This window comes from Lontra canadensis, unplaced genomic scaffold (assembly GCF_010015895.1).
Source record: "Lontra canadensis isolate GAN:19392208 unplaced genomic scaffold, GSC_riverotter_1.0 scaffold110, whole genome shotgun sequence".
Taxonomy (NCBI): Eukaryota; Metazoa; Chordata; class Mammalia; order Carnivora; family Mustelidae; genus Lontra; species Lontra canadensis.
The window spans coordinates 2,853,315-2,880,193 of NW_022631104.1; the positions used below are offsets into that span (position 1 = coordinate 2,853,315).

General features: G+C 53.1%; 3 protein-coding genes and 7 non-coding genes across 10 annotated transcripts; 5 read left to right on the forward strand and 5 right to left on the reverse strand.

Annotated features, from left to right (window-relative positions):
• The first annotated feature begins 338 nt into the window (after window positions 1-338).
• Window positions 339-420, forward strand: TRNAS-GCU. Its single transcript has one exon. It is a non-coding gene; the product is annotated as a tRNA-Ser (tRNA).
• A 245-nt stretch (window positions 421-665) lies between these two features.
• TRNAT-AGU lies at window positions 666-739 on the forward strand. The gene has a single exon. It is a non-coding gene; the product is annotated as a tRNA-Thr (tRNA).
• Window positions 740-1,112: 373 nt separating this feature from the next.
• On the forward strand, window positions 1,113-1,186 carry TRNAI-AAU. The gene has a single exon. It is a non-coding gene; the product is annotated as a tRNA-Ile (tRNA).
• A 902-nt stretch (window positions 1,187-2,088) lies between these two features.
• On the reverse strand, window positions 2,089-3,707 carry BORCS6 (BLOC-1 related complex subunit 6). The gene has a single exon (XM_032839821.1). The coding sequence runs from the start codon at window positions 3,626-3,628 to the stop codon at window positions 2,558-2,560; it is 1,071 nt and encodes a 356-aa protein (XP_032695712.1). The 5' UTR covers window positions 3,629-3,707; the 3' UTR covers window positions 2,089-2,557.
• A 6,351-nt stretch (window positions 3,708-10,058) lies between these two features.
• AURKB (aurora kinase B) lies at window positions 10,059-15,393 on the reverse strand. Its single transcript, XM_032839823.1, is given in 10 exon segments — window positions 10,059-10,373; window positions 10,507-10,681; window positions 11,628-11,776; window positions 11,890-11,955; window positions 11,957-12,029; window positions 12,326-12,517; window positions 12,763-12,817; window positions 12,934-13,036; window positions 14,982-15,054; window positions 15,375-15,393. Coding segments are annotated over 9 exon segments (1,035 nt in total). The 5' UTR covers window positions 15,030-15,054; window positions 15,375-15,393; the 3' UTR covers window positions 10,059-10,199.
• A 1,415-nt stretch (window positions 15,394-16,808) lies between these two features.
• Window positions 16,809-18,270, forward strand: LOC116856438 (elongation factor 1-alpha 1-like). The gene has a single exon (XM_032839820.1). The coding sequence runs from the start codon at window positions 16,844-16,846 to the stop codon at window positions 18,230-18,232; it is 1,389 nt and encodes a 462-aa protein (XP_032695711.1). The 5' UTR covers window positions 16,809-16,843; the 3' UTR covers window positions 18,233-18,270.
• A 5,362-nt stretch (window positions 18,271-23,632) lies between these two features.
• TRNAW-CCA lies at window positions 23,633-23,704 on the reverse strand. The gene has a single exon. It is a non-coding gene; the product is annotated as a tRNA-Trp (tRNA).
• A 557-nt stretch (window positions 23,705-24,261) lies between these two features.
• Window positions 24,262-24,333, forward strand: TRNAG-UCC. Its single transcript has one exon. It is a non-coding gene; the product is annotated as a tRNA-Gly (tRNA).
• A 465-nt stretch (window positions 24,334-24,798) lies between these two features.
• Window positions 24,799-24,870, reverse strand: TRNAD-GUC. Its single transcript has one exon. It is a non-coding gene; the product is annotated as a tRNA-Asp (tRNA).
• A 496-nt stretch (window positions 24,871-25,366) lies between these two features.
• TRNAP-CGG lies at window positions 25,367-25,438 on the reverse strand. Its single transcript has one exon. It is a non-coding gene; the product is annotated as a tRNA-Pro (tRNA).
• Window positions 25,439-26,879: the final 1,441 nt, after the last annotated feature.

Genomic DNA, 26,879 nt, shown 5'->3' on the forward strand with positions numbered 1-26,879 from the left:
CCGCGTCGGAGCAGCATCTCGCAGAGTTCGGAACCGGAGCTCCCCGCCGCACCCCGCCCCGAGCCGCCCCGTCGGGGGAGCCCAGATCCCGCGGGCTGGTGGACGCGGATCCGGGTCCCGCAAGCGCGGGCCGGGGGCGAGGTTCCGTAGGACTGTCGCGCGGCGGGTCGCTCGGCCCCGAGGGGACAGCGTGGAGCGCGCGCGGGCGAGAAGGTCGCTGCTCGTCGGCGGGTAGCCTGCGGGTCGCGTCGGCCGCGCCCTCCGCCACGTGGGCGGGTCCCGCGGGCGGGAGGACGAGTTCAGGCCCCAGAGAGAAGAGCGGAAACAACTTTTCTGCGGACGAGGTGGCCGAGTGGTTAAGGCGATGGACTGCTAATCCATTGTGCTCTGCACGCGTGGGTTCGAATCCCATCCTCGTCGGCGTGCGGTTGTGACCGCTTGAGCTCGCTTTTGTCATCTCGTAGCGAGGATCTCTCGTTACCGCCCACCTGCCCCGTCTCCGCTCCCGCGTCACCCCGGTACTTCGCGGACCCCCCGACCGTCGTTTTCGTCCCCTCTACTCGTTTTCCAGGACGACCAAAGCCGGCTTACAAGGGACACAGGCGTCCGCGCACCTGCGGGAGGGGACCCGGCCAAGGAAAGAAGGCGGCGGGCCCTGGACGGCGGGCGCCGTGGCTTAGTTGGTTAAAGCGCCTGTCTAGTAAACAGGAGATCCTGGGTTCGAATCCCAGCGGTGCCTCCGCACTCTACTGCTTTTGCGAAGACCCTCCGGGGGTCCACAGATCCATCGGCGTCTCTCCCGGAATCCACCGGGGGCCTCCGGGTGGCGCTTTCCGTTTCTGGCGTTTGCTGTCGCTCCTGGACGCCGCGTGCTTGTTGCCAGGCGCGGGGTCAGTATTTGCGCCCGGTGGACCCATGTCGCCGAGCCCCAGTGACTTCTGCGCTTGCCCGGGTCTCGCCTTGCTGCTATTTCCCGGAATGCTCGGTGATTCCGCCTATATGTCGTTTTCACGTCTCTCAGGATGGTCTTGCCCATTTCTAATTTCTTTGGAGGACAGAACCCATAATATTATAAATTTAAATACTTCCAGACTCCGACGTTACTACCAGCTGGCCGGTTAGCTCAGTTGGTTAGAGCGTGGTGCTAATAACGCCAAGGTCGCGGGTTCGATCCCCGTACGGGCCAAAAGCAGTTTTTGTTTTTTTTTTTAAACTTTGAGACGCTGCAATTTCTTGTTATTTGGGAGGGTTTGTGAAGCAACATTTCCAATTCTAGAACTTTTCACACCCAAAATAGAAACATGTGGAAACTCAGCCCAGGATGGTACTGACTTGAGGGGGAAGAGGAAGGTTTAATAAAACTGTGGAGTTCCTTCTGTGATCTCTATAAAGCTCCCGGCCATAATGTGGGGCTCCTGGAATTTAACTATGTGAACTCTGGGCAGGAAGCTTGGAGAGGTTGGAACGAATACGACACTGATCAGCGGAGTGTGGGAAAGTGTCAGGAATGGAGGTAACAAGCGTTCGCAGTCTTCCTCCCTAGTCAGGATGTCCAAATCACCCAGCCCCTGCCAGGTCCCTTCAAGATCTGAGAAGACAGCCCCTTCCCTTTCGGTACCAGAACACACTGCTTGTTTTACTGGATCCCTGAGCCCGTATATGCGTGTCTCACGTGCCCCACCTCCCGCGGCCGCCCCCCACCCCCACCCCCATCGCAGTACTGCCTGAGAGCAGGAACCATATACCCTTGCCCATGGAGCCTGGGACTCTCGCCCCGCACCCAGCATCCGCCAAGAGAGCTCCACGAAAACCACCGACCCTCCTTCCCGCTCCTTCAGCTCACCAATCCCTGGAACCCCACACAGACACACCTCAGCCTTAGCAGCAGCACTTTAATTCCACAAAAAAACTCAGAAAGCCAAAACTGATTAGAACACTCCACAACAGGTGGGCTTCAAAACCAGCAACAATTCAGCCTGAACCCTGAGAGCAGTGAGACCCCTCCCACCTCACCCCCTCTACCATGCAATGCATTCCTTCTAGTTCCACCCTGGTTCTGGCTGCGGAAGGGGGATGGTAGGGGGCCAGAGGGCATCCTTGTCTGCATGGCGTTTGGCCAAGGACCACTCAAGCTCCCACAGCCCCTGGCACCTGAGATGTGGCCACTGGAGTCAGGGTGGCCACAGTGGGGGCTGAGGCCTTCTCTGTTCTCCGTTCTTGACCACATATGACAGTCCTGTCTCCCAAGCTGAGACCTAAAGCCCTGGGTTCCCAGACATGGTGCTCTAGCTGGAGAAGAGAGTTGAGAACAAGGTCGCTCCAGAAGGCCAACTTAACAGAAGCAGAGCATCATCCCCTCCCACCAGGAGAGGCTTTAGAACTTCCCCCATATACACCTGAATAAGGCCCAGCGAGTGGTCGCAGGCCTGCTAAATGCGTCTGGAAGAGCCTCCAATACATAGGCCTCCCCTCAGCGGGCAGTTCCCACCAGGGCTCCTTGAAGAGTCCTTAGGATCCTGCTGGGCCCTGGCTTGGCCAGCCTCTCCTGCCCTGCCGGTCACTTGCACAGGGCCTCCAACACCTCCAGGGTGCGTCGGATATCCCGCACTTGGCGCGCCAGCCCCTGCACTGGCTGCAGAGCCCGCTCCAGCTCTTCACAGCGCGCCAGCAGGGTGTACATGCCCTTGATGCTCATGTCCACCGCTTCGCCCAGGGAGTCCACGGCGTCGCGGTAGGTCTGGATGCAGCCCACGCTCAGCGCCGTCAGCTCCTGCACCGCGCCGCCCAGCCCGCGCAGCAGACGGTCCACCCTGCCGCCTAGCTCCCGACTCAGCCGCTCCAGGTCCCGCAGCACGTCGGGGTCTATCGGGGGGATGGCCGGAGTGGGCGCGGGCGCTGCACAGGGCCGCGCCGGGGCAGGGGGCGGGGGTTGAGGGGCGGCGCTCAGACGAATCTTGAGTTGCAGGTTGTTGGCCACGAAGTGGGTGAGGTCGCCATGGCGGCTCACGGTGCCCTCGAGCTCCAGGGGGCTGGAGATGGTGGCGCGGCGCCCGCCGCCCGCGCCAGGCTCGGCACCCCCCGCGGACCCCGCGCCGCCGCACGCCCCGCTCAGACCGTCCAGGCTGCGGCTGTCCTGAAGGCGGCTGGAGAACGAGCGCCCAGCCCTGCCGGCCGCCGCCGCCTCCTCCTCGTCGTCTTCCTCCCTCGGCTCAGCCTCCATCCCGCGGCCTCCCGGGCTCCCTCGACGGCAGCCCCCCTCCGACGCAAGCTCGTCCTCCCGCGGCTGAGGGTCCTCCTGGCGCCCGGAGGAGCCGTGCGGCTCGGGCTCGGGAACCGGCGCCCCCCGGCGGCTCCCCGGCGCGGACGGCGTCCCTCCGCGACCCGGCTCGTCGTCCCGAGCCTCCCGCTCGGCCCGGTGGACGGCGCCGAGGCTCGAAGTCTTCGGGAACGCCGCGGGGTGGCAGCTCGCGCTCCCAACGTTCTCGGCCTCTTCCTGCCCGCACCCCGGGAGGCCCGAGGGCGGCGCGGAGGGCACTCGGCCCCGCCCGCCGCCGAAGATCGCGGCTTGCTGCTCCCCCAGAACCAGAAGGTCCGCTTCCGGCCCAGGCCGCCCCCGGGACGACTCCATGCCGCAGTTGGGGGTAAGCAGCCGAGTAACTGATTCGCCCCGGCTTGGGCGGTGTCGGCGGCGCCTTTAAGGGGCGTTGGTAGAGGCGCGCGATTGGCAGCCGGCTGACAATGGTCAGGACAGGAAGAACACTCTGATTGGTCGCTGGTGACCAGGAAGTCCCGGAAGAAGTGCTGTTACTGAGCCGCCGAACCCACGTGGGAGCCGGCGGGGCGGGGCGGAGGAGGTGAGAGCTGCCCTCGTCGCTCCACCCCCTCAGGAGGAGGCGGGGCAAGGCTTAAAGATCAAGGTCCTGAAATACCCGAGTCCTCCTGGGCCGGGCACAGACTCGTCCCACCCACGGTTGTCCCGCCCACGGTTGTTGCCTGGCAAACACGCCCGGTGGGCCCCGCAGATGCGGCTTCTAGAGAGTTTGTGGGGACGCCTGGACCGTGGAGACTGAGCCGCACTTCGTGCGTGCGGAGGGATGCGGCCGGAATCCGCAGCAGAGCAACGAGCGGCGAGGTCCACCGCCCTCAGCCCGCCGACCCGCAGCACTGCCCGGAGCGGCTCGGGATGGACAGCCGTGCAGGCTGGAGGGCTTTCCTCTGCCTCCGCTGCTCTGTCCTCTGCCTCCGGCGCCCTCCACGTTGGGGCATCTCTCCGCTCGGAGGGTGCGGTGCGATTTTGCCACGAGGTATATGCCATTCGGATCCCGTCTCTCCCCGCGCCTCCCTTCGCTGGTCTGGCTGGAGCCACACTGCTGGCCCCTCACTGTCTCTGCCTCCGGGATTTACACTTGCTCTTTTTTTTTTTTTTTTTTTTTAAAAAGGCCTAGTCTACCAAGAAAGATTTCAGCTTCAGTTCCTAATTCAAATACCACCGTTTCAGCGAGGCCTCCCCTGACAACCTGTTTAAAATCGCAGCCACTTTTCCCAGCAACTACCGATTTCCCTTCTCTTCCTTAAGCTCTGTGAGGGTAAGGGTTGTTTTTTTGTTTGTTTGTCTTGTGGGTTTTTTGATTTTTTGGTTTTTGTTTTTTTCTGTTTTGATCCCTGTCCGCAGTGCTTAGGGTCCCCAACATATGGTAGGCACTCCCTAATGTGTATTAAGTAAATGACCACAATCCGTTGATTTCCTGTTTGTGACTCGAACACATTCAAGATGTGTTTCTGTCTGGTGCACCCAGAGTCCTGACTACTAAACCATGAGGCCAATGGACTCCTCTAAGATTCTCCCCGATTTCTGGGACTGACAAGCCCCACCACCCCCACCTTGTCTTCCCTTTTACCCCTCAGCAGCCAGACGCTCTTAGTTCAGCAAGGGATAGAAAACACAAGTTGAACCAACAACTTAAAACGAGGGGACTGCGTCGTGTCATACGATAATGGTCTCAGGACAAGAGTGCGCTCAGAGAAGCTTGGGTCCAGTGCCCTAGGGCTGTCACAAAGGACCTGGTTTCTGGGGGGGGGGGGGGGGGGGGGGGGGTCACTATATCCCAAATGCACTTCCTCATGGTGGCAAAATGGCTGCTGTTTGTCATTCTCTGGGGGTTGCATTAGTCTCCTTGGGCTGCTATAACAGAACACCATAAACACAAGAGATATTTATGTCTCAACACTTCTGGAGTCTGGGAGGCCCAGGATGACTGTTGATTTGGTTCCTGGTGAGACTCCTCTTCCTGTCTTCTCCATGTGTCCTCACACCGTGCATACAAAGCCCGCCCTCAGCCTCCTCTTAGAAGGAACTAATCCTACCATAAGGACTTCAGCTTGAGGAAACCTGATTACCTCCAAAGGCCCCACCTCCAAATACCATCACAATGGGGGCTAATGTGTCAGCATTTGACTTTTGGAGGCTCAAGAACCTTCAGTCCATAATGGTGTCTCCCATCATCCCTTTTTTATCTCCGGAGATCTGACTCCGTGTTTAAAGACACTCCCACCTCATCAGGCAGAGCCCACTTCCCACTCTGGAAGCTGAACTACCGAGCAACCCCTCTTCCAGCTTCCCTGGCCCATGGCTCTTGCTCTACCCTGGTTTGCTTCTGCAGTGGAATTTTCCCTCGCCGGGCGGCCTGGTCCTTCTAGAGATTCCTGGTGCTCCTCCAGAGTCCGTGAGTCACCCAGGATGCTCATAATAACGTCCACTTGTGCTTAAGGGAGTCCAAATTATTCTGTCTCATGCAACAAGGACCCCTTAATGACATGCTCCCTCGTCTTCCAGAAGGAGGAAAGGAATAGCTTCCATTAGACCTCATAGAAGAACAAAGACGCATCTTTCCCCAAAGCCTCAGTTAATTTCCCTTTACATCTTATTGGCCTAAACTGGTTCACATGCACAATTTAGTCACATTGGGTAATACCATGTCTGATTGACTTAGGGACACCCGGGGGGCTTAGTCAGTTAAGCATCTTCAGGTCATGATCTCAAGGTCCTGCCATCGCCCCGCATCCTTAGGGGCATGTGGGGAGTCTGTGTCTCCCTCTGCCTCTGCCCCTGCCCCTCCCCCTGCTCGTGCTTGCTCACTCTTTCTCTCTCTCAAATAAATAAATAAAATATTAAAAAAAGGACTGTGTATCTGGAAGCAGTCACTGGCAAGATGACAAGAATCAACTTATTAGGTTAAAACAATATGGTCCTCCTGGATCTAGGGGTGGGTCAGTTCCCTCCAGACCCCGTTAGCTGTAACACGGTGGGGGAGGCGCAGGGGGCTTGTCCTATGTTAGGGGTCAGCCAAGTATGGCCGGTGGGCCAGATCCAGCTCCCTACCCCTTTTTTATGGCTTGTGAGCTGAGAATGGTTTTTACAGGTTTAAATGGTTGAAAAAGAAAGGATATGAAATTTCATATAATTATACAAAATTCAGATTTCAGTATCCATAAGTTTTACTGGAATACAGTTTATGTTCATGCATCTAAACTGTCTCTGGTTGTTTTTGGCAGAAACTTCATGATTTACCCCCCAGATAGTTTGCTATGTCTTGCTCTCTAGGCTGCTGGAAGTGGGAGCCCACCCCAGGAAGGGCTCCTTACTCCTGTTTGCCTATCCCTGTCAGTGGCCGCAGATCACTGGGGTTCTCTGATGCACGGCTCATGTTTCCATGCATATGCACGCTCTGTTCATGAGGCTTTGGAATACTCTTTTTAGAACTTTAGAAGCAGATTTGGGTGAAGGAGACTCATATTACCCAATAGTAGGGAAATAGAGATGACTTTTGCTGCAATCAGGGACAAATGTCTTTTTATATTTATTTATTTAGACACATTATTTTATTTTTTAATTTATATTATTTTTTATATATTTTTTTGAGAGAGAGTGTGCGAGCAGGGGCCTGGGGAGGAGGGGTAGAGGGAGAGAGAGAACCTCAAACAGTCATGCCCAGCGCAGAACCTGTCGTGGGCCTCGATCTCCCAAACCTGAGATCATGATCTGAGCTGAAATCAGGAGTCAGTCGCCGGTCCAACCGAGTCAGCCAGGTCTGCCTAGACAAATGTGTTTTGAAAAGCCCATGTTTTCCCCCACTACTCCACACATATTTTTTTGTTGCAAACTACCCAATGCCTGTATATGGAAATTTGATATATGAAGAAAAGGGTGGCATTTGGGATCAATTTATATAATTGGTACAAGTATAAGAGACCAGCGATTTGGACCAAAACAAAAATTAAAAACAAACAAACAAACAAACAGAAAAGACACAATGATTTCATCCCTTACATTAAAAAAATAATTTTGATCACATTAAAAAAAATTTTTTTATTTATTCGAGAGAAAGAGTGAGAGTAGGAGCAGAAGGAGAGACTCCCACCAAGTATCAGGGAGCCTGATGAGGGTTTCGATCCCAGGACCCCAGCATCAAGACCTGAGCCAAAGGCAGACACTTAACCGGCTGAGCCACACAGGTGCCTGAGAGTAGACTTTTTAATGCTATTTATACCATGCACATTACTACATTTGAAAACAGACAATTTTTTTAAGATTTTATTTATTTATTTGACAGACAGAGATCACAAGTAGGCAGAGAGGCAGGCAGAGAGAGAGAGAGAGAGAGAGGAGGAAGCAGGCTCCCCGCAGAGCAGAAAGCCCGATGCGGGGCTAGATCCCAGGACATGACCGGAGCCGAAGGCAGAAGTCTTAACCCACTGAGCCACCCAGGCATCCCAAGAACAGCCTATGTTAGAGGCAAGATAGGATTATTTCCATCTTCAAGGACTCATAAAGATTAAGCCACCTGGTCAAGGTCATATGGCTAATGAACAGTGGAGAAAAGACTAGAACTCAGGGGTGCCAGACAGAAGCTAAAGCTCTATCCTCCACAGGCCACAATGAGGAGAGCAGACCCCCTCTTGCATCTTGCCAGTGCCCACAGCACCCACAGAAATGCGGACAGGCTTTCGGGAGGATGTGGGGTGGAATGTAGGGTTTCTGTGGGATATGGAATAATGACATACCATCACATTATTTAATTAAGGGGGTGGCTCTTGCTAGAATACATGGAATTTTCATGAGCAAGGAGATAATGCCTCTCAGAAACGTCTCCTGAGGGGTCAAGCACAGGTTACTGACCAAAGGTCATAATGCAGAACCCCTGATTTTTCCCATGACTGAAAGGAGGCTGCAGGTGCCAATCTAGACAGAGGGAAGAGCAAGTGCAAAGGCCCAGAGGTAGAAACGAATTTGGCAGTGTTCAAGGAACAGCAAGGAGTTCATGCTTTAGTGATGGAAGGGGTTAGAGCAGCTGAGCTCCAGGTAGAGAGGGGCATAATTTCTAGACTCAGATAGATGCCTGGGTCTCAAGCTGATTAAGTCGGAATTTTAGTCTGAGAGTTCTATTTTCTTCGTGATTCTTTAGTGTACCAGGGTTGAAAAGTGGGAGAGGACCTTGCCACAGAATGAGTTCGGAGTGGAGGATGGACCAGGAATAGAAGCAGGGAGAACACTTAGGAGGCTGGTGGCCTGAATCAGCGTGAGAGCAGTGGAGTTTGTCAGTAAGGGGGTGGGGTGGGGCTGGGACCCAGTGGATTTCATTGGCTGAAGGGAGGGGGTTGGCAGAGAAGAAAAGGGAGAGAAAACCGGGGTTTAAAAAAAAAAAAAAAAATTCTTACAACATCATTCGTTTTACCCCATGGGTAAGAGTCTTTTTACCCCATCTGGAGAGGAGTCTGCAGATTTTGAGACAAGATCGTCCCGGATTATCTGGGTGGGTCCTAAATCAAATGACTAAGTCACAGAGGAAGCAGAGAGAGAAAAGGGGAACAGCATGAAGCCGAAGCAGAGATGGGAGTAGGGCAGCCTCATACCCAGAAATGCCTGGAGCCACCCAAAGCTGGAAGAAGGGAGGATTTCCCATCCCCACCCCCACAATGCTCCCAGAGCCCCTGATGGGGGTGGGGCACTGTGGTCCATCTGATTCTGGACCAGTCAATTTCCTGTTTTAAATCACCTTAGTATTTTGTTATTTGTTATTTGTTATTATAGGTAATTTGTTACTGCAGCTCTAGGAATGGCGGTGGCACATCAGTAACGAAGATCAAAGAAAAATAAGAACATTTATTAAAAAAAGATAACAAGGGGCGCCTGGGTGGCTCAGTGGGTTAAAGCCTCTGCCTTCGGCTCATGTCATGATCCCAGAGTCCTGGGATGGAGCCCCACAGAGGGCTCTCTGTTCCGCGGGGAACCTGCTTCCTCCTCTCTCTCTGCCTGCCTCTCTGCCTACTTGTGATCTCTGTCTGTCAAATAAATAAATAAAATCTTTAAAAAAATAAAAGCTTAAAAAAAAAAAAACTGCACGAGGTCTAAAAAAGAAAATATATTCCCATACCTCACATTGATTCAACGAACAAATAACCAATAGATGAAGAGAAAGCCTTTGAAGAAAATTGACATCTAGTGAGGGCACCTAAAACCCAAACCCTTTCTTAATCTGGTAAGGAACCATTTTTCCCTGGACTACACAGGAACGGTAAAAACTACAAATCTTGTTCCAGTTCTGGGATCCATATGCCCATAAAATAAATGTGTGTGCCGCCCGAAAGTATCGATAGGACCACCCTAGCCCAGCGTTAAGGAATACAGACTTTAAAACTGGGCTCTCCCCACTTACTAGCTGTGTGACTTTCTGTGGGCTCCGCAACCTCTCTGTGTCCTGGGCCCGACCCTCAGCAGAGCAGTAATACAGAGATACCTTCTGGGGGAAGGCCCTGTTCAGTTGCTCCTAGGCTGGCAGAGGCGGAACCAGAAGGAAAGACTAGAGGCGCAGCTGAGGGGAGCGGAGACCCCAGCCGCCCGAGCAGGGGAAGAAACAAGGGGGGACGGGTGGGGGGAGCTGGGAGCTGAAGGAGGGTGGGCGCGGAAGGGGGTGTGGTACAGGTTCAATTCTCATTATCCTCTCCCTCCAGGGGAACCCCCTACCCCCAGCAGTCTCCACCTGAACGTAAACCATCTAAACTCATCGGTACAAAAAGCTTCAGCCTTTATTAAATACACAGGGGGTAGAAGACAGGTAAGGGAACAGGCCAGGTGCCCCTCCTTCCGACTCCACGTATACAGGAACACAAACAGACACAACTGAATCAACGAGAGCAGCAAGTCAGGGGACAGCCTGGAGGGCAGAGGGAGGCAGCACCCTCCGGGAGTGGGCCTGGACCCAAGGATGCGCGGAGACCTGGGCCAGGGGCAGCCGTTCAGAGGGGTTGTGCCTGAGCAGCTTGGAGATGAGGTCCTGGGCTCCCGAGGGCACGGAGGCGGGGAACTTCAGGTCCACCTGCAGAAGTCGAGGAAGGACAAGGGCTCCCTTAGTGTTACCCTCGACCACCCCCCCCATTCCATCTGGAGAATTCCAGGGCGCCCAGCACCTGCCAGCCCCTGGCCTCTGCACTCGGGGGCCACCCTCCCACCTTGACGATGCGTCGATAGGTCTCATTGTGGGAAGCGCTCTCGAAGGGCGGGTTTCCCACCAGCAGCTCGTAGCAGAGGACCCCGATGCACCAGAGATCCACCTTCTCGTTGTGCGTGCGGCCCTCGATCATTTCCGGGGGCAGGTAGTCCAATGTCCCGCACATCGTCTTCCTCCTGGGTGGGATGGCGGGTGGTGGGGGGAGGGCAGTGATCCCAGGTGGAAAACCACCTCTCTTTTCCCGGCTGCCCCCCAGGCAGCCGAGTAACCCCAGGATGCTCCAGGGGACTGTGTCAACCGGGCTCTGACAGGGCCCTTTGGGGCAGGGGTAGGGTAAAGACAGAACCCACAGTCCCAGGGTGGAATCCCACACCGCTCCAGGATTTCCGCCAGGAGGGATAGATCTTAAAATAATCAGATCTAAGGGCAACGCTCAGGGGGGCCTGGGTGGCTCAGTCGGCTGAGCGTCTGCCTTCAGCTCGGGTCATGATCCCATGGTGTTGGGATTGGATCCTGCGACAGGCTCCCTGCTCCCCAGGGGGCCTGCTTCTCCCTCTTCCTTTCTCTCTGCCTCTCATGAATGAATGAATAAAATCTTAAAAAAAAAAAAATAAGGGCAACGCTCATCTTAAAATTACTGGGAATGGTTAAACTAGGGCTGTCTCAAAAGCCATTGGGCTGGTCTGGCTGAAATGGATCAGGCTGGGCGTCTGCCTTCGGTGCAGGTCATGATCCCAGGGTTCTGGGATCGAGCCCTGTACTGGGCTCCCTGCTCAGTGGGGAGTCTGCATCTCCCGCTGCCTCTGTCCCTCCCACACGCTTGTGCTCTCTCGCCCACTCTCAAATAAATAACTAAAATCTTAAAAAAGAAGAAAGAAATGGACCAGGTTAAATGTCCATCTATAACACTATGAAGCCTTACAAGCGAAGTGGGAGTATTCTCAGTGACGCGGTGAGTGGGTCCCAGGAAATCTGGGCAACAGAATAAGGGGTCTCCTATCTTTGTCAACAGATTGCTGTGTCTATAGGCACATGAGGACAAACCTGCACATCTCTGTGGACCAAGATCAGGAGTGGTGCTACCCTGAGCGCGCCCGTCATTCATGCCCAAGCCCACCATACCTCAGGGACGGGGCATGCACGGACCAGCCGAAGTCCGCGATCTTGAGCTCTCCCTGGAGCCCCAGGAGCAGGTTCTCCGGCTTTATGTCTCTGTGAATCACCTTCTTCCCGTGGCAGTACATCAGTGCATCGGCCAGCTCCTCCATGATCTGGGAGTGCCAACAACAGGAGGTCAGACAAGCCTGGGCCTCCAGCGCCAAGTGGCGCAGACCCCCGGCCTCCGGTCCCCTGCCGGTGCCCCCCAGCGCCCACACGCCCAGACCGTGGCTGTGCGCTGCTCGTCGAAGGTGCGGCTCTTCTGCAGCTCCTTGTAGAGCTCCCCGCGGGGGGGCGTACTCCAGAATCAAGTAGATCCTTCGCCGGTCGTAGAAATAGTTGTAGAGACGAAGGATGTTGGGATGCCTGGAGGAGATAGGGCAGGACTCAGGTTGCATCCTGGCCTAAGGGACTGGGAAAGGTGACAGTGCCAGGTGGGGTAAAGTGGGGTCGCATTTGGACCAGGCCAAGGATGGGGGGCTGGCAGTGATGACAGGGGGTGGTCCTGGATTCACCAGGGCTCTGGATTCAGGGCTCTGGCCAGGGCTGGGAGCTCCGTGGGCCAAGGAACCACTATGGGGCAGTCTGGACGGGGCAGCAGGTAAAAGAGGAGCCCGGGGAGGAGCAGAGGGGTTGAGGTCAGCGGAGGGCAGGGCTCATACTGCAGATGGGCCTGGATTTCGATCTCCCTGCGCAGCTGGTGCTCCACGCCCTCTTTTTCTATCTGAGACTTGAAGAGGACCTTGAGAGCCACGATGAAATGGCTTTTCTTCTCTCGAGCCAAGTACACATTTCCAAACTTGCCTTTGCCCAGAGGACGCCCGATCTCAAAGTCGTCGATGGTGAAGGAGCGCCTGATGAGAGGTGGGGGGAAGGCAGGCGAGTGTCAGCTGGTGGGTCACCTGAGGGGGTTGCGTGCCCCCCTCCCCCTCAGCCCTGCAGGCCCGCAGCCCTGCCCCTCCTTTCCCAAGGAAAGTGAGGACGGATCAGGCTTTCTTGCCTACATCCCTGCTCCGGCCCCGAGTGGCCGCCTCCCTGCTGTCCTCTGTGTTTGCTCTGCCCCCTGCTCTAACTGCCACTACAAGGCTTGGGTACTCACGTTGGGAAGTTGGGGGTCCCACTGCTGTTCTCCACCACCTTCTGGCCAGGGGCAGCTAAGGAAACAACAGGGGAATTGAGGGCCCCCTCCTTGACGTTTTCCTCCTGGAGCCCTCCCCATAGACCCTAGTCCACTCAGCTCAGTACCCCCGCCCCCCCGCGTCCGCATTACCTGTGGGCTGGGTGTTGGAGCGGCTCATGAGGACAAGTGCAGACGGTGTGGCAGGGTCCTTCCGGAGGGCTCGCTGGGGCAGGGTGTTCAGGCCAGCCTGAGTCTGAGAAGGAGCAGCGGGAACCTCTGAGGGAGGCTTTGTCCCGGGGAGCGGGTTGGAATGTGCTAGAAGCAGCATTTCAGTACTCGCTGTCGGCCCACCCAGCCGGCCAGCCAGCCAACCAGCCACCCCCTGTTCCAGGAGGAACACTGAGACCATGGTTTTGTTACTCAGCCCAAGGCCCTGCTCTTTGCTCCGTATTAAAATGGGTTCTTCATAAGCGACCTAGTTTAGCCCAAGATAAGGAGCAGAGGACTCACCCCAACATTGAACATTTCACCTCCTTGGCCCTGGCCGCACCACATTTTCATGCATGAAACCCTCTAACCTCTACAGTACCATCTGCAACCCCACATTCATTCCCCCTGACCTACCCCACCCTGGTGGGGAGTAGAGGGTCAGGTTAAAAAAAAAAAAACAAGGGGCGCCTGGTTGGCTCAGTTGTTAAGCCTGCCCTTGGCTCAGGTAATGATCCCTGAGTTTTGGGATTGAGCCCCACCACCCCCATCGGACTTCCTGCTCAGGGGGAGGCCTGCTTCTCCCTCTCTCGCGCTCTCTCTCTGTCAAATAAATAAAATCTTCAACAACAACCCCCCCCCACAATTCTAGCAGAAACATTCTCACAGCCCCTAAAATTCAGTCTAGAGGCACCTGGTTGGCTCAGCCAGTAGAACATGCAACTCTTGATCTCAGGGCTGTGAGTTTGAGCCCTGTGTTGAGTGTAGAGATTACTTAAAAATAAAATCTTCAAAGATTTTTTTTTTAATTAGAAAAAAATAAAACTCAGTATATTAAGGTTTAGATAAGGCCCTGGAGGTCTTGAAGGTTGCAACAAATTCCAGTGTTCACCCCTTTGCAATCACCGGCTTTGGAGACACCAAGGGCTACTCTGATGGCCCTGCACTATTTCTCTCTTGCAGCGTTTCAGAGTAATATACACAACCTTTCGAAGTTGTGTCGAAGAAGTAACCGTGGTTTCTCTTCCAGACTCTGTTCTTGCCAGCCTCGCTAAGTGCTGCATGAGGGCGGGAGCTGGTGGACAAGGGGACAGTTGGACCCTTCAGGATACCCAAGCCCCACCAAAGGGAGCAAAGCCTATGAGAGCTCCTTCATTCTTCTTAGCCTAGAGAAGAAAGCCTCATGCCCTAAAAACCCATTCCCAAGCGGTGATATCAGTACAGAATTTACAAGTAAGCAAGTGGGACAAATAAGAGTCCAGAAACACATCCACATAGAGGTGGGCATTTTATGTAATAAAGGTGGCATTTCAAATCAGAAAGCAGACTGTCCAGTAAAAGGTCTTAGGACAACTGGAAAACAAATCTATTTAGATTCTGCTCTCACGGGACGCCTGGGTGGCTCAGTTGGTTAAGCGGCTGCCTTCGGCTCAGGTCATGATCCCAGCGTCCTGGGATCGAGTCCCACATTGGGCTCCTTGCTCGGCACGGAGCCTGCTTCTCCCTCTGCCTCTGTCTGCCTGTGCTAGCTCACGCTCTCTCCCTCTGTCTCTGACAAATAAATAAATAAAATCTTAGATTCTGATCTCACACCAGTCGCTAAAACAGATTCCAAATTATTAATTTAACATATCCTGAATCTTTTAAACTTATAAAAAACCCGTTCAGAGTCTCTCTCTACTTCCCGTCTAGCCTACTGGGGGTCATGGCCCCCCGGGCAAACCCGCCTGCTCAGTCCCAGATACCATGTGTGTAGGTAACAAGTAGGCTCAACCCTGCAGAGCTCCTCGCAGGCTGATCAGATTCAAGCTGGCGGCACCCGACTGGGTGTAGTTGCAAATGCCCAGACCGGGTTCCGCCAGCAAAGTCTTGGGACCCACTCCTTGGAGCAAAGCGGGGAGGACTCGGAGGGTCGTCCTCCGCACGACCTCAAGTCCCCAGGCAGGAACTCTCCCTGCGGGCGGGGGGAGGGGAGGTGGGCAAGTCCTTACCGTCTGCCGGCCGTAGGGCCAGGGGTAGGCGTTCTCCTTCTGCGCCATCCTCGGAAGGAAGGGGGTTGGAGAGCTGGGCAGACGAGGGAGACGGACTGTCAGAAGCAGGAAGGAAAGAGGGAGCGAGAGAGGGAGGGGTCGGACCGATCGGGGCGGAAGCGCGGCTCGGGGGCTGGGGAAAGGGGGCTGCCCAACTCGCAGGCTCTTCCCCGCCCGCCCGGCGCTCGTCTCGCCGCCCCGCCCTGCTCCTGCACAGCCCCCTCTCAGGACCCTCCCTCTACCCTTGAGCTCCCAGGAGCCCGGCGGGTGCGCGCGGGCCGCCCAACGGACCCCCGACTTGCCTGATCACCTGCCCTCTCCCAGCGCAAGACCCGCGAAAGGCCGCCAGCTCACCTGGCGCCCGTGGCACAGCCACCCCCGGGCCGCGGGCAAACGACTGAACCTGCCGGGCCGGGCCCCTTCTGAGGCCCTTTCAAATCTCCCGCCCTGGCCCCATTGGCTGAGTGCGCTGTCCGTGCGCGGTCCTCATTGGCTGAGATCCCCGTGACGTAGGCCGTGGGACCCAATGCGGGAGGCGGAATGCCAGACACCGCCCACCAGAGGTTCGGGGCCGGAAAGCGGCGGCATCCCCGCGCCCGTAGTTCTCACGTCTTCTTCCTTCACTAATTGCAAATTTCCATCCATCCGGAATGTCTCCTTCTGTGTGTAGGAACCAGGGGTTTGTTCTCGACGGGCGGGGAGCTCGTTGTGGCAGCACCGTTTGTTACACAAACCACTAGTTCCCCGCGGAATTTCAAGGCCGCCCTTTACCCGGAGCAAGCCCCAGATTCCACGCAATCTCCACCAAAATTCCAACGGCGATTTCCACAGAAATAGGGGAAAATTACCGAATGCGTCTGGAACCGCCAAAGGACGCAAAGAGCCAGAGCGATCTTGAGAAAGAACAGAGCCACAGGTTTATGCTTTCTGGTTCTTCTGGGCTCCGACTACATCACAAAGGTGCAGTCATTGAAACAGCCGGGATGGACTTAAAAACGGTCCCGTGGACGAGTGGAGCCGAGCCCAGAGCCCAGAGATAGATGCACACACGTGGTCAGTCAGCTTCTGGAAGACGAGCCAAGAATACGTAATGGGAAAGGGTGGGAAGAGGGTGGTCCCTTCAAAAACGGTGTTAGGAAAATTGCACATCCACCTGCAAAAGAGTGAAACTGGGCCACTCTCTTACACTACACACAAGAATTAACTCAAAATGGGTTAAAGACTTGGACGTAAGACCTGAAACCATAAAACTACTAGAAAAACATTCAGGCTGTAGAATCCTTGACAATAGGTCTTCGCAATTTTCTTTTCTTTTCTCTTTCTTTCTTTCTTTCTTTCTTTTTTTAAAAATTTGACACCAAAAGCAAAAGCCAGACCAAAAATAAACAAGTGGGGCTACATCCAACTAAAAGCTTCTACACGGCCAAGAAATCTATCAACAAAACGAAAAGGCAATCTAGTGAATGGGAGAAAATATTTGCAGATCATGTACCTGATAAAGGGTAATATCCAAAATAGCTAATGAACTCATATGACTTAATGGCATAAAAACCAAACAATCTGATTTAAAAATGGGGGTTGCCCAGGTGGCTCAGTCGGTTAAGCCTCTCCCTTCAGCACAGGTCATGATCCCAGCATCCTAGGATCCTGCCCCACATGGGGCTCTCTGCTCAGCAGGGAGCCTGTCCCTGCCAGGCCGCTTGCCTCTCTGCCTACACGTGATCTCTGTCTGTCAAATAAAAAAAAAAAAAAATAGCTTTTTCGCAACGGGTTTGCTGCCAGAACACAGGTGTCTTGAAAACCACCACTCAACCTAAACCAGAATGGGGAAGGAAAAGACTCATATCAACATTGTTGTCATCGGACACGTAGATTTGGGCAAGTCTACCACTACTGGTCATCTGATCTACAAATGTGGTGGGATCGACAAAAGAACTATCGAAAAATTCGAGAAGGAGGCTGCTGAGATGGGACAAGGCTCCTTCAAGTATGCCTGGGTCTTGGATAAACTGAAAGCTGAACGTGAACATGGTATCACCATTGATAACTCCCTGTGGAAATTCGAGACCAGCAAGTATTATGTGACCATCACTGATGCTCCAGGGCACAGAGACTTTATCAAAAACATGATTACAGGCACATCTCAGGCTGACTGTGCTGTCCTGATTGTTGCTGCTGGTGTTGGTGAATTTGAAGCCGGTATCTCCAAGAACGGGCAGACCCGTGAGCATGCCCTTCTGGCTTACACACTGGGTGTAAAACAACTAATTGTTGGTGTTAACAAAATGGATTCCACTGAGCCACCCTACAGCCAGAAGAGATATGACGAAATCATTAAGGATGTCAGCACCTACATTAAGAAAATTGGCTACAATCCCAACACACTAGCATTTGTGCCAATTTCTGGTTGGAATGGTGACAACATGTTGGAGCCAAGTGCTAACATGCCTTGGTTCAAGGGATGGAAAGTCACCCGTAAGGATGGGAATGCCAGTGGAACCACACTGCTTGAAACTCTGGATTGCATTCTGCCACCAACTCACCCAACTGACAAGCCCTTGCGTCTGCCTCTCCAGGATGTCTACAAAATTGGTGAGACTGGTACTGTCCCTGTGGGCCGAGTGGAGACTGGTGTTCTTAAGCCTGGCATGGTGGTCACCTTTGCTCCAGTCAATGTTACAACTGAAGTCAAGTTTGTTGAAATGCACCATGAAACTTTGAGTGAGGCTCTTCCTGGGGACAATGTGGGCTTCAATATCAAGAACGTATCTGTCAAAGATGTTCGTTGTGGCAATGTGGCTGGTGACAACAAAAATGACCCACCAATGGAAGCAGCTGGCTTCACAGCTCAGGTGATTATCCTGAACCATCCAGGCCAAATTAGTGCTGGATATGCACCTGTGCTGGATTGTCACACAGCTCACATTGCTTGCAAGTTTGCTGAGCTGAAGGAGAAGATAGATCGTCGTTGTGGAAAAAAGCTGGAAGATGGTCCCAAGTTCTTGAAATCTGGTGACGCTGCCATTGTTGATATGGTTCCTGGCAAGCCCATGTGTGTTGAGAGCTTCTCTGACTATCCTCCTCTGGGCCGTTTTGCTGTTCGTGACATGAGACAGACAGTTGCTGTGGGTGTCATCAAAGCACTGGACAAGAAGGCAGCTGGAGCTGGCAAGGTCACCAAGTCTGCCCAGCAAGCTCAGAAGGCTAAATGAATATTATTCCCAATACCTGCCACCCCACTCTTAATCAGTGGTGGAAGGATGGTCTCAGAACTGTTTGTGTCAGTTGGCCATAAGTTTAATAGTAAAAGACTGGTTAATGATAACAGTGCCTCGTAAAACCTTCAGAAGGAAAGGAGAATGTTTTGTGGACCATTTGTTTTTTTTGTGTGTGTGTGGCAGTTTTAAGATATTAGTGTTTAAAATCAGTACTTTTTAATGGAAACAACTTGACCAAAAATCTGTCACAGAATTTTGAGACCTATTAAAACAAAAGTTTAATGAGAAAAAAAATAATAATAAATGAATAAAATCTTTAAAAAAAATGGGCTGAAGATTGGAATAGACATTTTTCCAGAGAAGACCTACAGATAACCAACAAGTACATGAAAGATGCTTACCATCATTAATCATCAGGGAAATGCAAATCAAAACCACAATGAGATTCAGCCTCACACCTGTTAGAATGGTTGTCATCAAAAAGACAAGAAAAACCAATTTCGGGGGGAAAAAAGAAAGAAAGAAAAACCAAGTTTGGGTCAAGAAGTAGAGAGACGGGTGTCAGCTTTTCTCCCATTGAGGTTGATATTTGCTGTGTGTTTCCCATAGATAGATTTTACGAAGTTGAGGAATGTTCCCTCTATCCCTATACTTTGAAACGTTTTAATTAGGAACGGATGCCGAATCTTGTCAAATGCTTTTTCTGCATCAATTGAGAGGACCATGTGGTTTTTCTCTCCTCTCTTATTGATTTGTTCTATCACACTGATTGATTTGCAAATGTTGAACTACCCCTGCATCCCATGGATAAATCCCACCTGGTCATGGTGGATAATCTTTTTAATGTACTGTTGGATCGTATTAATTAGGATCTCGTTGAGAATCTTGGCATCCATACTCATCAGGGATATGGGTCTGAAACTCTCCTTTTCGATGGGGTCTTTGCCTGGTTTGGGGATCAGGGTAATGCTGGCTTCATAGAAAGAGTCTGGAAGTTTTCCTTCTGCTTCAGTTTTTTGAAACAGCTTCAGGAAAATCGGTATTGATTCTTCTTTTAATGTTTGGAAGAATTCCCCAGGGAATCCGTCAGGTCCTGGGTTCTTGTTTTGGGGGAGGTGTTTGATCACTGCTTCAATCTCGTTACTAGATATTGGTCTATTTGGGTTGTCTATTTCTTCCTGATTCAGTTTTGGAGTATGATGCCTCCATCAGAAAGGATGAATACCCAACTTTTGTATCAACATGGACGGGACTGGAGGAGATTATGCTGAGTGAAGTAAGTCAAGCAGAGAGAGTCAATTATCATATGGTCTCACTTATTTGGGGAGCATAAGGAATAACACGGAGGACATGGGGAGATGGAGAGGAGAAGAGAGTTGGGGGAAATTGGAGGGGGAGACGAACTATGAGAGACTATGGACTCTAAGAAACAAACTGAGGGTTTTGGGGGGTGGGAGGTTGGGTGAGCCTGGTGGTGGGTATTTTGGAGGGCACGTACTGCATGGAGCACTGGGTGTGGTGCATAAACAACGAATTCTGGAACACTGAAAAGAAATTTTAAAAAATTAAAAAAAAAAGTAGAGGGAAGGGAGCCCTCGTGCACTGGTGGGAATGCAAACTACCATGGAAAGCAGTATGGAGGGTCATCAAAAGCTTAAAGACAAAAAAAAAAAAAAATCAACCCCCCCCCCAAAAAAAACAAAACTTAAAGGCAGAACTACCATAGGACCCAGCAATTTCACTTCTGAGCAATTATCCAACAGAAAGGAAAGCAAGATTCAAAAAGATATCTGCCCCCTCCTCTGCTCATTCTCTCTCTCTTTCAAATAAATATATAAAATCTTTAAAAACAGCAAACTACTCCTGATATATTGGGATAGTAGATACTTGGATCTCCATATTTCCGGCCTCTTTTTCTGTTCCATTGTCTGCATGGGTTCATTTTTGAGTTATTACTATTTTATTCTTTAAAGTCTTGCCCTCACATCTGTAGCAGGAATTTTCCACCAGCGGACCTTTCTATGCAGGTCTCCCGATGGTGGCTGCATTGTTTGGATGGACCCTAACTCTTCTCCTTCTCGCCACACTCCCTTCTTCTCTGCTTTTTCCAAACACAGATGTCGTAATTGGGTTAATAAGTACATCTGGGGGCCTCCTATGGAACAAGTAGTGGGTATTTGTAAGTATGACGTGTCCAGCACCCTTCCTCTTTCTTCAACACCTTAAGTTGGCTTTAGGGAACCACCTGCCCCATCCTCCACTTCTGGGTAGTCAGTTTCCATTGTAGTCCCTCCGTTTCTGTTTCTGCCAACTCCCAGTCCCTAACTTGATGGAGACCTGTCGTAGTGGACAAGTGTGGTTGTCTAGCTAGTGTCCATTCTTCAGGCCATTCCCACTTCCAGAAGGCACCTAGAAGTTTCTGGGTCTGAGAGGGAAGCTGACCCCTGTGCAGGTCCAGGATCAGATGCTGATTGATCCACACGAGTCAACACCTTTTATTCCCGGATCTTGGTCATTGGTTCAGGGATCAGCTTGTGACCCAAGCGACCCAGTGAGTGGGAACTTTATGATTCTTTTCCCGAATGCTGGGCAGAAACTCCTTTTCTCCACAAAGCCCACCTTGCTGCTGCTGGTGGTGCTCCAGAAGCCTGAGAGGGAAGCTAGCTTTGTAGAAGGTCTGGGAAGAACCCAAGACCTTGATGGTGTCGTTCAGCCTCTCAATGCCCATTTTGCACTTTCCTTATAGGGACCTGTAGGTCTCTTCCCTAATGCATTGACTCAAGAGTTTCGTTATTCACTGTCAAAAGCGTACTAAGTGACACACACCTACAGACCTAGAGGGTTCTTGGCTATAGAGTGTGAGTGAAAGATGTGAAACCACTAAGAGCCAATCCCTTGAACTACAAAAACACCATTTTCATATGATTCAGCCAAATGTAAGTCAAAGAAGTCCTTATGGGTTTCTCCAGCGCTGCGTAATGCTTTTGGCTGAAAGTTACAGAAAACATAGTCAGCAGCGGCACAAACAACAGGGATCTGTTTTCTCTTAGCAAGAAGTCAGCAGGTAGGTAGTTGTTTTGTTGGAGATGTGGACTGGCCTTCCTGTGATTCTCTTGATATGTCCCTTAGGACTCCCAGATGGCCGCCAACGGTCTCTGCCCCCTTTATCAGGATGAGCAGAAGCCTTTCCAGAAGGACCCAAGAGATTTCTCGCTGGCCAAAAATGCATCCCATGACTACTGCCAAGGACACTGGTAAAGTGTCTTAGGGTCAGCCTAACCCTGCTTCCCAAGGTCAGGGAGCCCATGACAATTGCCTCGCCTTCATCAACATACTTGGCATGGAGAGACCAGCTAATGAAAAGCTTTGTAAAAATTCCATCATCTGCCCAGTACTTTATTCCTCATGACCTAGCGAAGGGCGATTTTTCTGGAATCTGTCAGGGGACACAGTGCATGGGTAGGACGTACCCTGATAGATCCAATACTCTGTCCCTGCCCCCATAGTCCTTAAATTCCCACTTGCCCGTTATGCCCGAAGCTATTTGGCCTTTCAGGAATATCTGATGGGCCAGCATGCGATTGGGATTTGCATTATTCATAAACAAAACAAAACAAAAGCTATCTGTTTATCCACTAGGCAACCATCAGCTGCCTGTTGAAGTTCGTGAACAAAATCTCTGTTGTTAACTCCAGTGATTCTTGAGGTGCCATGAAGGGGGGAATTGCCACTGTTCTTGCTAGGGCTGAATTTTGCCAAGACTAGGAAGGGTTAGAATTGGATTCTGCCCCAAAGGTCAGGGCAGGATGGTTAGGATAGTATAATGTTCGGGAGGCACAGATGTTAGTTCCTTATAATTTCTCATAATGGGATATCCCCCAAAGAAGTTTCAGGACAAGAATTCTCATCATCCACCAGTGAGCCTGTTTCAGGAATGAGGAGTAGAGTCAGGAGGGTCTGGTTGTGGGGGTGGGGTGGGGGCAGGGAGACTGGCCAATATTCCCAAGGATTGGGGTTGAGGTGGGGAGTGACTGCCAGCGGCTGGCTCGAGGTTTTCAGAGCTATGAGAATGTTCTGGAATCAAATCATGGTGACTGGTGCACAACTGTGGGAGTACCCTGCATTGTGCACATTAAAATGGTTAAAATGGTAAATTGTACCTTAAGTGTATCTTACCACAAAAAATGATGAAATATTTCAAATATCAAGAATACTTTTTAAAAGCACTTGCGTAACTACTATTCAATTAATTAACTCTTAATAAACTTTGCCCTATTTTTTTTTCTTTTTTGGTGAAATAAAAGGCATACAGGTGAAGCTCCAGGGTAAAATTTTAAGAACTAAGTCTATGTATACAGTTTCTGTACTATTTTCTATTGTCTTCTTTTTTAAATTCCTCTTTGACATAATCAGAGCTTCTAATTTTCTCCTCCACATCGTTTAGCTTCCTTTGTCACACTTTAATTAATTAATCAATTAATTATTATTTTTAAAAGATTTTATTTATTTATTTATTTATTTATTTGACAGGGTATCTCCTAAAAGGTGCTCTGCTTAGGGTGGGCGGTAATGGGGAAGCTGGGCTGCCTGCTGTCCCCATCACATGCCTTCCGAGTCAGGTGGTCAGAGCTCCTGGGCAGCTGTCACCTCCCTAAGTCATCAGCAATTCCCAATTGGGGCACGCACAGTCTGTGCAAGGGAGGGCGGATTGTCTGTCTCGGTCTGGGTACACATGACACAGTGACCGCTCTGACAGAAAGCCGGACAGCTCTTCTGCAGCCCAGGCCGGGTGCCCTCAAACAGAGGCACTGTTAGGAAAGAGATGTCCAGGAAGAAATCTCCCGCTCGGGTGGACAAGGCCTTCGGAGTGGCCGGCCTGTATTTCTTTGTTGACCCCGCCCCCCCACCCCCAATAGGCCGGAAGCAGCAAAAATGCACTTGGCTCCAGGCTTCTAGTGACATTTGAGGAGTCTGGAGAACATTTGCATTTAATTAATTAATTAATCGCTACGTATAATAATGATCAATTCTTGCTACTCCCCTTCCAATAAAGAATCTTTATTGCTCCAGAGACATGTTCTGAGCCAGAACTCGGAGCCGTTAGTGAACGATTTGCCCTACCTACGATACCTAAAATATCCATGAGATTAAAGGTGTCACTGTTGGTTGATTTGACTGAAACAGTCAAGATGCAAAAGAAATTCCTAAATTGGGTGGCGGTGGGGAGACATTCCTGAATTTGTATTTTAGGAGAAAATTCATACACTTTGGGGAAAAAATAACCCAGGGGCACTGAGGTTTGTTTTCTTTCCTATTATAGAGATGAGGACTTTTACCCCCTTTTGCCCGAAAAGTATCAACGCAGATCCCGGTGTCGAAAATTGCAAGCTTCCGTGACCCCGACGTGATTTGAACACGCAACCTTCTGATCTGGAGTCAGACGCGCTACCGTTGCGCCACGAGGCCTTCCCGAGTCCGCGGCTGGCGGGACCTCGTGAACAGAGCTATCGTCAGCGACAAGGGGCGGAGCTAAGCCCTCCGGACCCTCCCCTAAGGGTCTGCGGAGTAGCTCTCGGAGCCGCACTTGGACATCTGGGAACGACCCTCCCTCCGTGGGTGAAAGTGTGCTTCGGTGCACTTGGCGCGAAGGTCAGCTCTTTAGCTCTGGGACACACGGAGCTCGCTCAGCAGAGAAGCGACAGGTGTGTTCGGGACTTATTTGTAGGGGATGACGAAGCCATCGCGGTGTCGCTGCCGTCCCGACCGCCGCCCCCTTCCCCCCACCCCGACAAAGCTTCGATGTATCTCCGGCTCTGCCAGTGACCCAGAAAGCCCCTTCACTCAGGTCACCTGAACCTCGCTTTTCCCTGTGTCGGCTGCGCGCGGTTAAGCGCAGTCTCTCGCGGGGTGACGGGGGTCGCGTCATCCACGCCGAACCCACGGCTCCCCGGAAGTCGCGTTCCGCAGGCCACGCGGCCCGGCACGTATTGAAATGCAGCGTCGGGAAGTGATGTTTCCAGCGGGCGTTGGTGGTATAGTGGTGAGCATAGCTGCCTTCCAAGCAGTTGACCCGGGTTCGATTCCCGGCCAACGCACAACCATACGTTTTCGTTTATCTTTTGATTTATTATTATTTTTAAAAATCTTTTCCCTTGTTCAGAGATCGTCCCTCTGCGGGGACCCCCGTTGGCGAAGCACAGTCAGCACCGAGACCTTCCCGCCCAGCCGAGCCCGCAAGCGCGCGTCCGGGTCTCGGAGGGAGCGCGGCGCCGGCTCCGTGCGGTCCCTCGGGCTGTGCGCCTCGGTCCTCGCCCACGGACGCGTCTCGTCAGCACATTCCTTGACCCGAGGGGACAAAGGGCTCATTCAGCCGCACAATTACCACGCAAGGTGCCCAAGGCGAAACACAAACTCGGTGAGCCCGAGAGTCAGGACTAACTACCCTTTACGTCCCCCTTCCCTTGCCTCTTTGTTTCTAAGGGACCTGTCCACCCCACGTCCAGGCCCGGGTACCTTGCTGTGAGCAGGATGATAGAAAACAGCAAAAAAAGACCAGGCTACTCCCCGTCGGGGAATCGAACCCCGGTCTCCCGCGTGACAGGCGGGGATACTCACCACTATACTAACGAGGAAGAAGCTTGTTAAGGGGCTCTCCAGCTCGAGCATCTGGTTGCCTGGCCGCGCTCCGTCCGGGCTTTCACCCCTCCGAGCCCCGGGAAGGGCCTGCCGTAGACCCGCGCACGCCCTAGACCGGCCCTGAGCGACCCGGAGACGCGGAGACCGGCCTGTGACAAGTCCCGCCGAGTTCCGCTCGCCGTCATCCGCAGCCCCAGCCAGCCTGCTGGGGACACGCGCGGCGCGCGAAGAAGCGGGCCGGGAACGCGAGGCGCCAGCCCCACGTCCGCACGCTTCCGCGCCCTCCTCTCCGGCTCCCCGGGCCCGGCGGCGCGTCGCGAGCTCCCTCCGGCCACCAGGCTCTGCGCTCGGAACAAAAGACCTCCCAGCGCACCGCACCGGCTCCAGGCTCCCGGCCCGCCGTGCGGCGTTCGTAGGGAGGTCTGCGTGCCGCGCCGGCGGTTCGGTCCATACTCGCCTCTGGGCGCTCGGGTCTCCGCCAAAACTGAAGCCGGGCTCGTCCGGGATTTGAACCCGGGACCTCTCGCACCCGAAGCGAGAATCATACCCCTAGACCAACGAGCCGACGTGTGGACGCGCTCGCGGACGCCTTTAGAGGTCGTACCAGGCCGGCTGCGGTCCTAGGGCCACGGCTCTCGGCGGAGCCGACCTGCCGCGCGCGCGGGGACCACCAGCCCCGATGCCCGGGACTCCTCAGTCGCGTGTGGGAATCTCCGCTCCCGCCCGCGAGCTCCGACTCCTCCCAGGAAATAACGTCGGGGAAGTAGGAGGGAGTGGTCTCGTCCTGGTCCCCATCCCGTGCAGCCCTCCAGGACGACCCTGAGGGCCCGGGTTCCCGCTCCTTGTGGTCACCGTCTCGGGGTCAGTGCGTAACCTGGGGTCCCGCCTCTTCCCGCTGGCGCTCGCCGTCCTCGCACCCAGCGCTCTGGCGCACAACTTTGAAGATAGGCGGTGGAGTTGCCTGGTTGGGGACAATGAATGAGCCCTGAGATTCCCAGGTGAACACCTGCACCTGTCCATCCTCCTGGAGCGACGCGCAGGTCCAGTACACAGGCAAGGGACTAATTCCTGGGGCCAAGAGGACCCCTCCCCCAGGAAGAGTATTTGAGCGGAGCTGGGTAGGGGACAGGATTTCCAACCTGAGTGATTGGGGCGAGGTGGCAGGTCTGGCGACCAGGACCGTCCTTGTCCCTGACGCCCACCACCCCTACTAGCATTGGTTGCAGGACTTCCAGTCCGTAGGGTCAGGTTACTCCCACCGTCCGGTGCACCCTCCACTCTCCACTTAACTCCTAGGATGGGTGGGAAGGAGACCCTCCTCCCTGCCGCCTAAGACCCGCAGAAGGTAAGGGGCTCCGAGGCAAAGGTCCGCATGAGTGTGACCTAAGACCAGGCCACCGGAGGTTCCCGGGCTGAGTGAGTCTCTAAGGTCTTAATAAATTCACCAGGCTCTCACTCTGGGACTGCCTGGATCCTGGTGGATCCGGACATAGTGGAGTCAGCTGCCCGCCACCTTTGTCCCTTCCCTCTGCTCAGAGCCTATTCCAGGGAGTTCTCCCAGCAGGGTCTGACCAGCCACCACCCCCCACCACCTCCCCATAGCATCTTTGGGCTGAATCATTTTGTTCCGCCTCCCAGTGAGGTGATTTGTGGGGTGCGGCCCTTCCTAATACCCAGCCCACAGATACTTTGGTGGGGAGACTTCAATGAAGGGTGCATCCCTTTGCTTTCTTTCCCAGGTGTCCCCGGCCAGACAGTAGGGGAAGGCAGTAGAGAGCAGCCCATCATCCTGTCCTGTCCTTTTCTTCAGCAGACCGAAGAGCTCAGGGCTGGTCTTCTGGCATCTCCCTCCCTCTTACCCTTTTGCAATTTCTGTTTCCTACTCTTCGGTCCCAGCTTTTCCCCCAAGTGTCTAGGGACCACTCTCTCAACCTGGGGTCAGTCACCTAATCCGCACAGAGGTGGAGCCCTATGTCCCTTACAGAACACGATGAAAGCGGAGGCC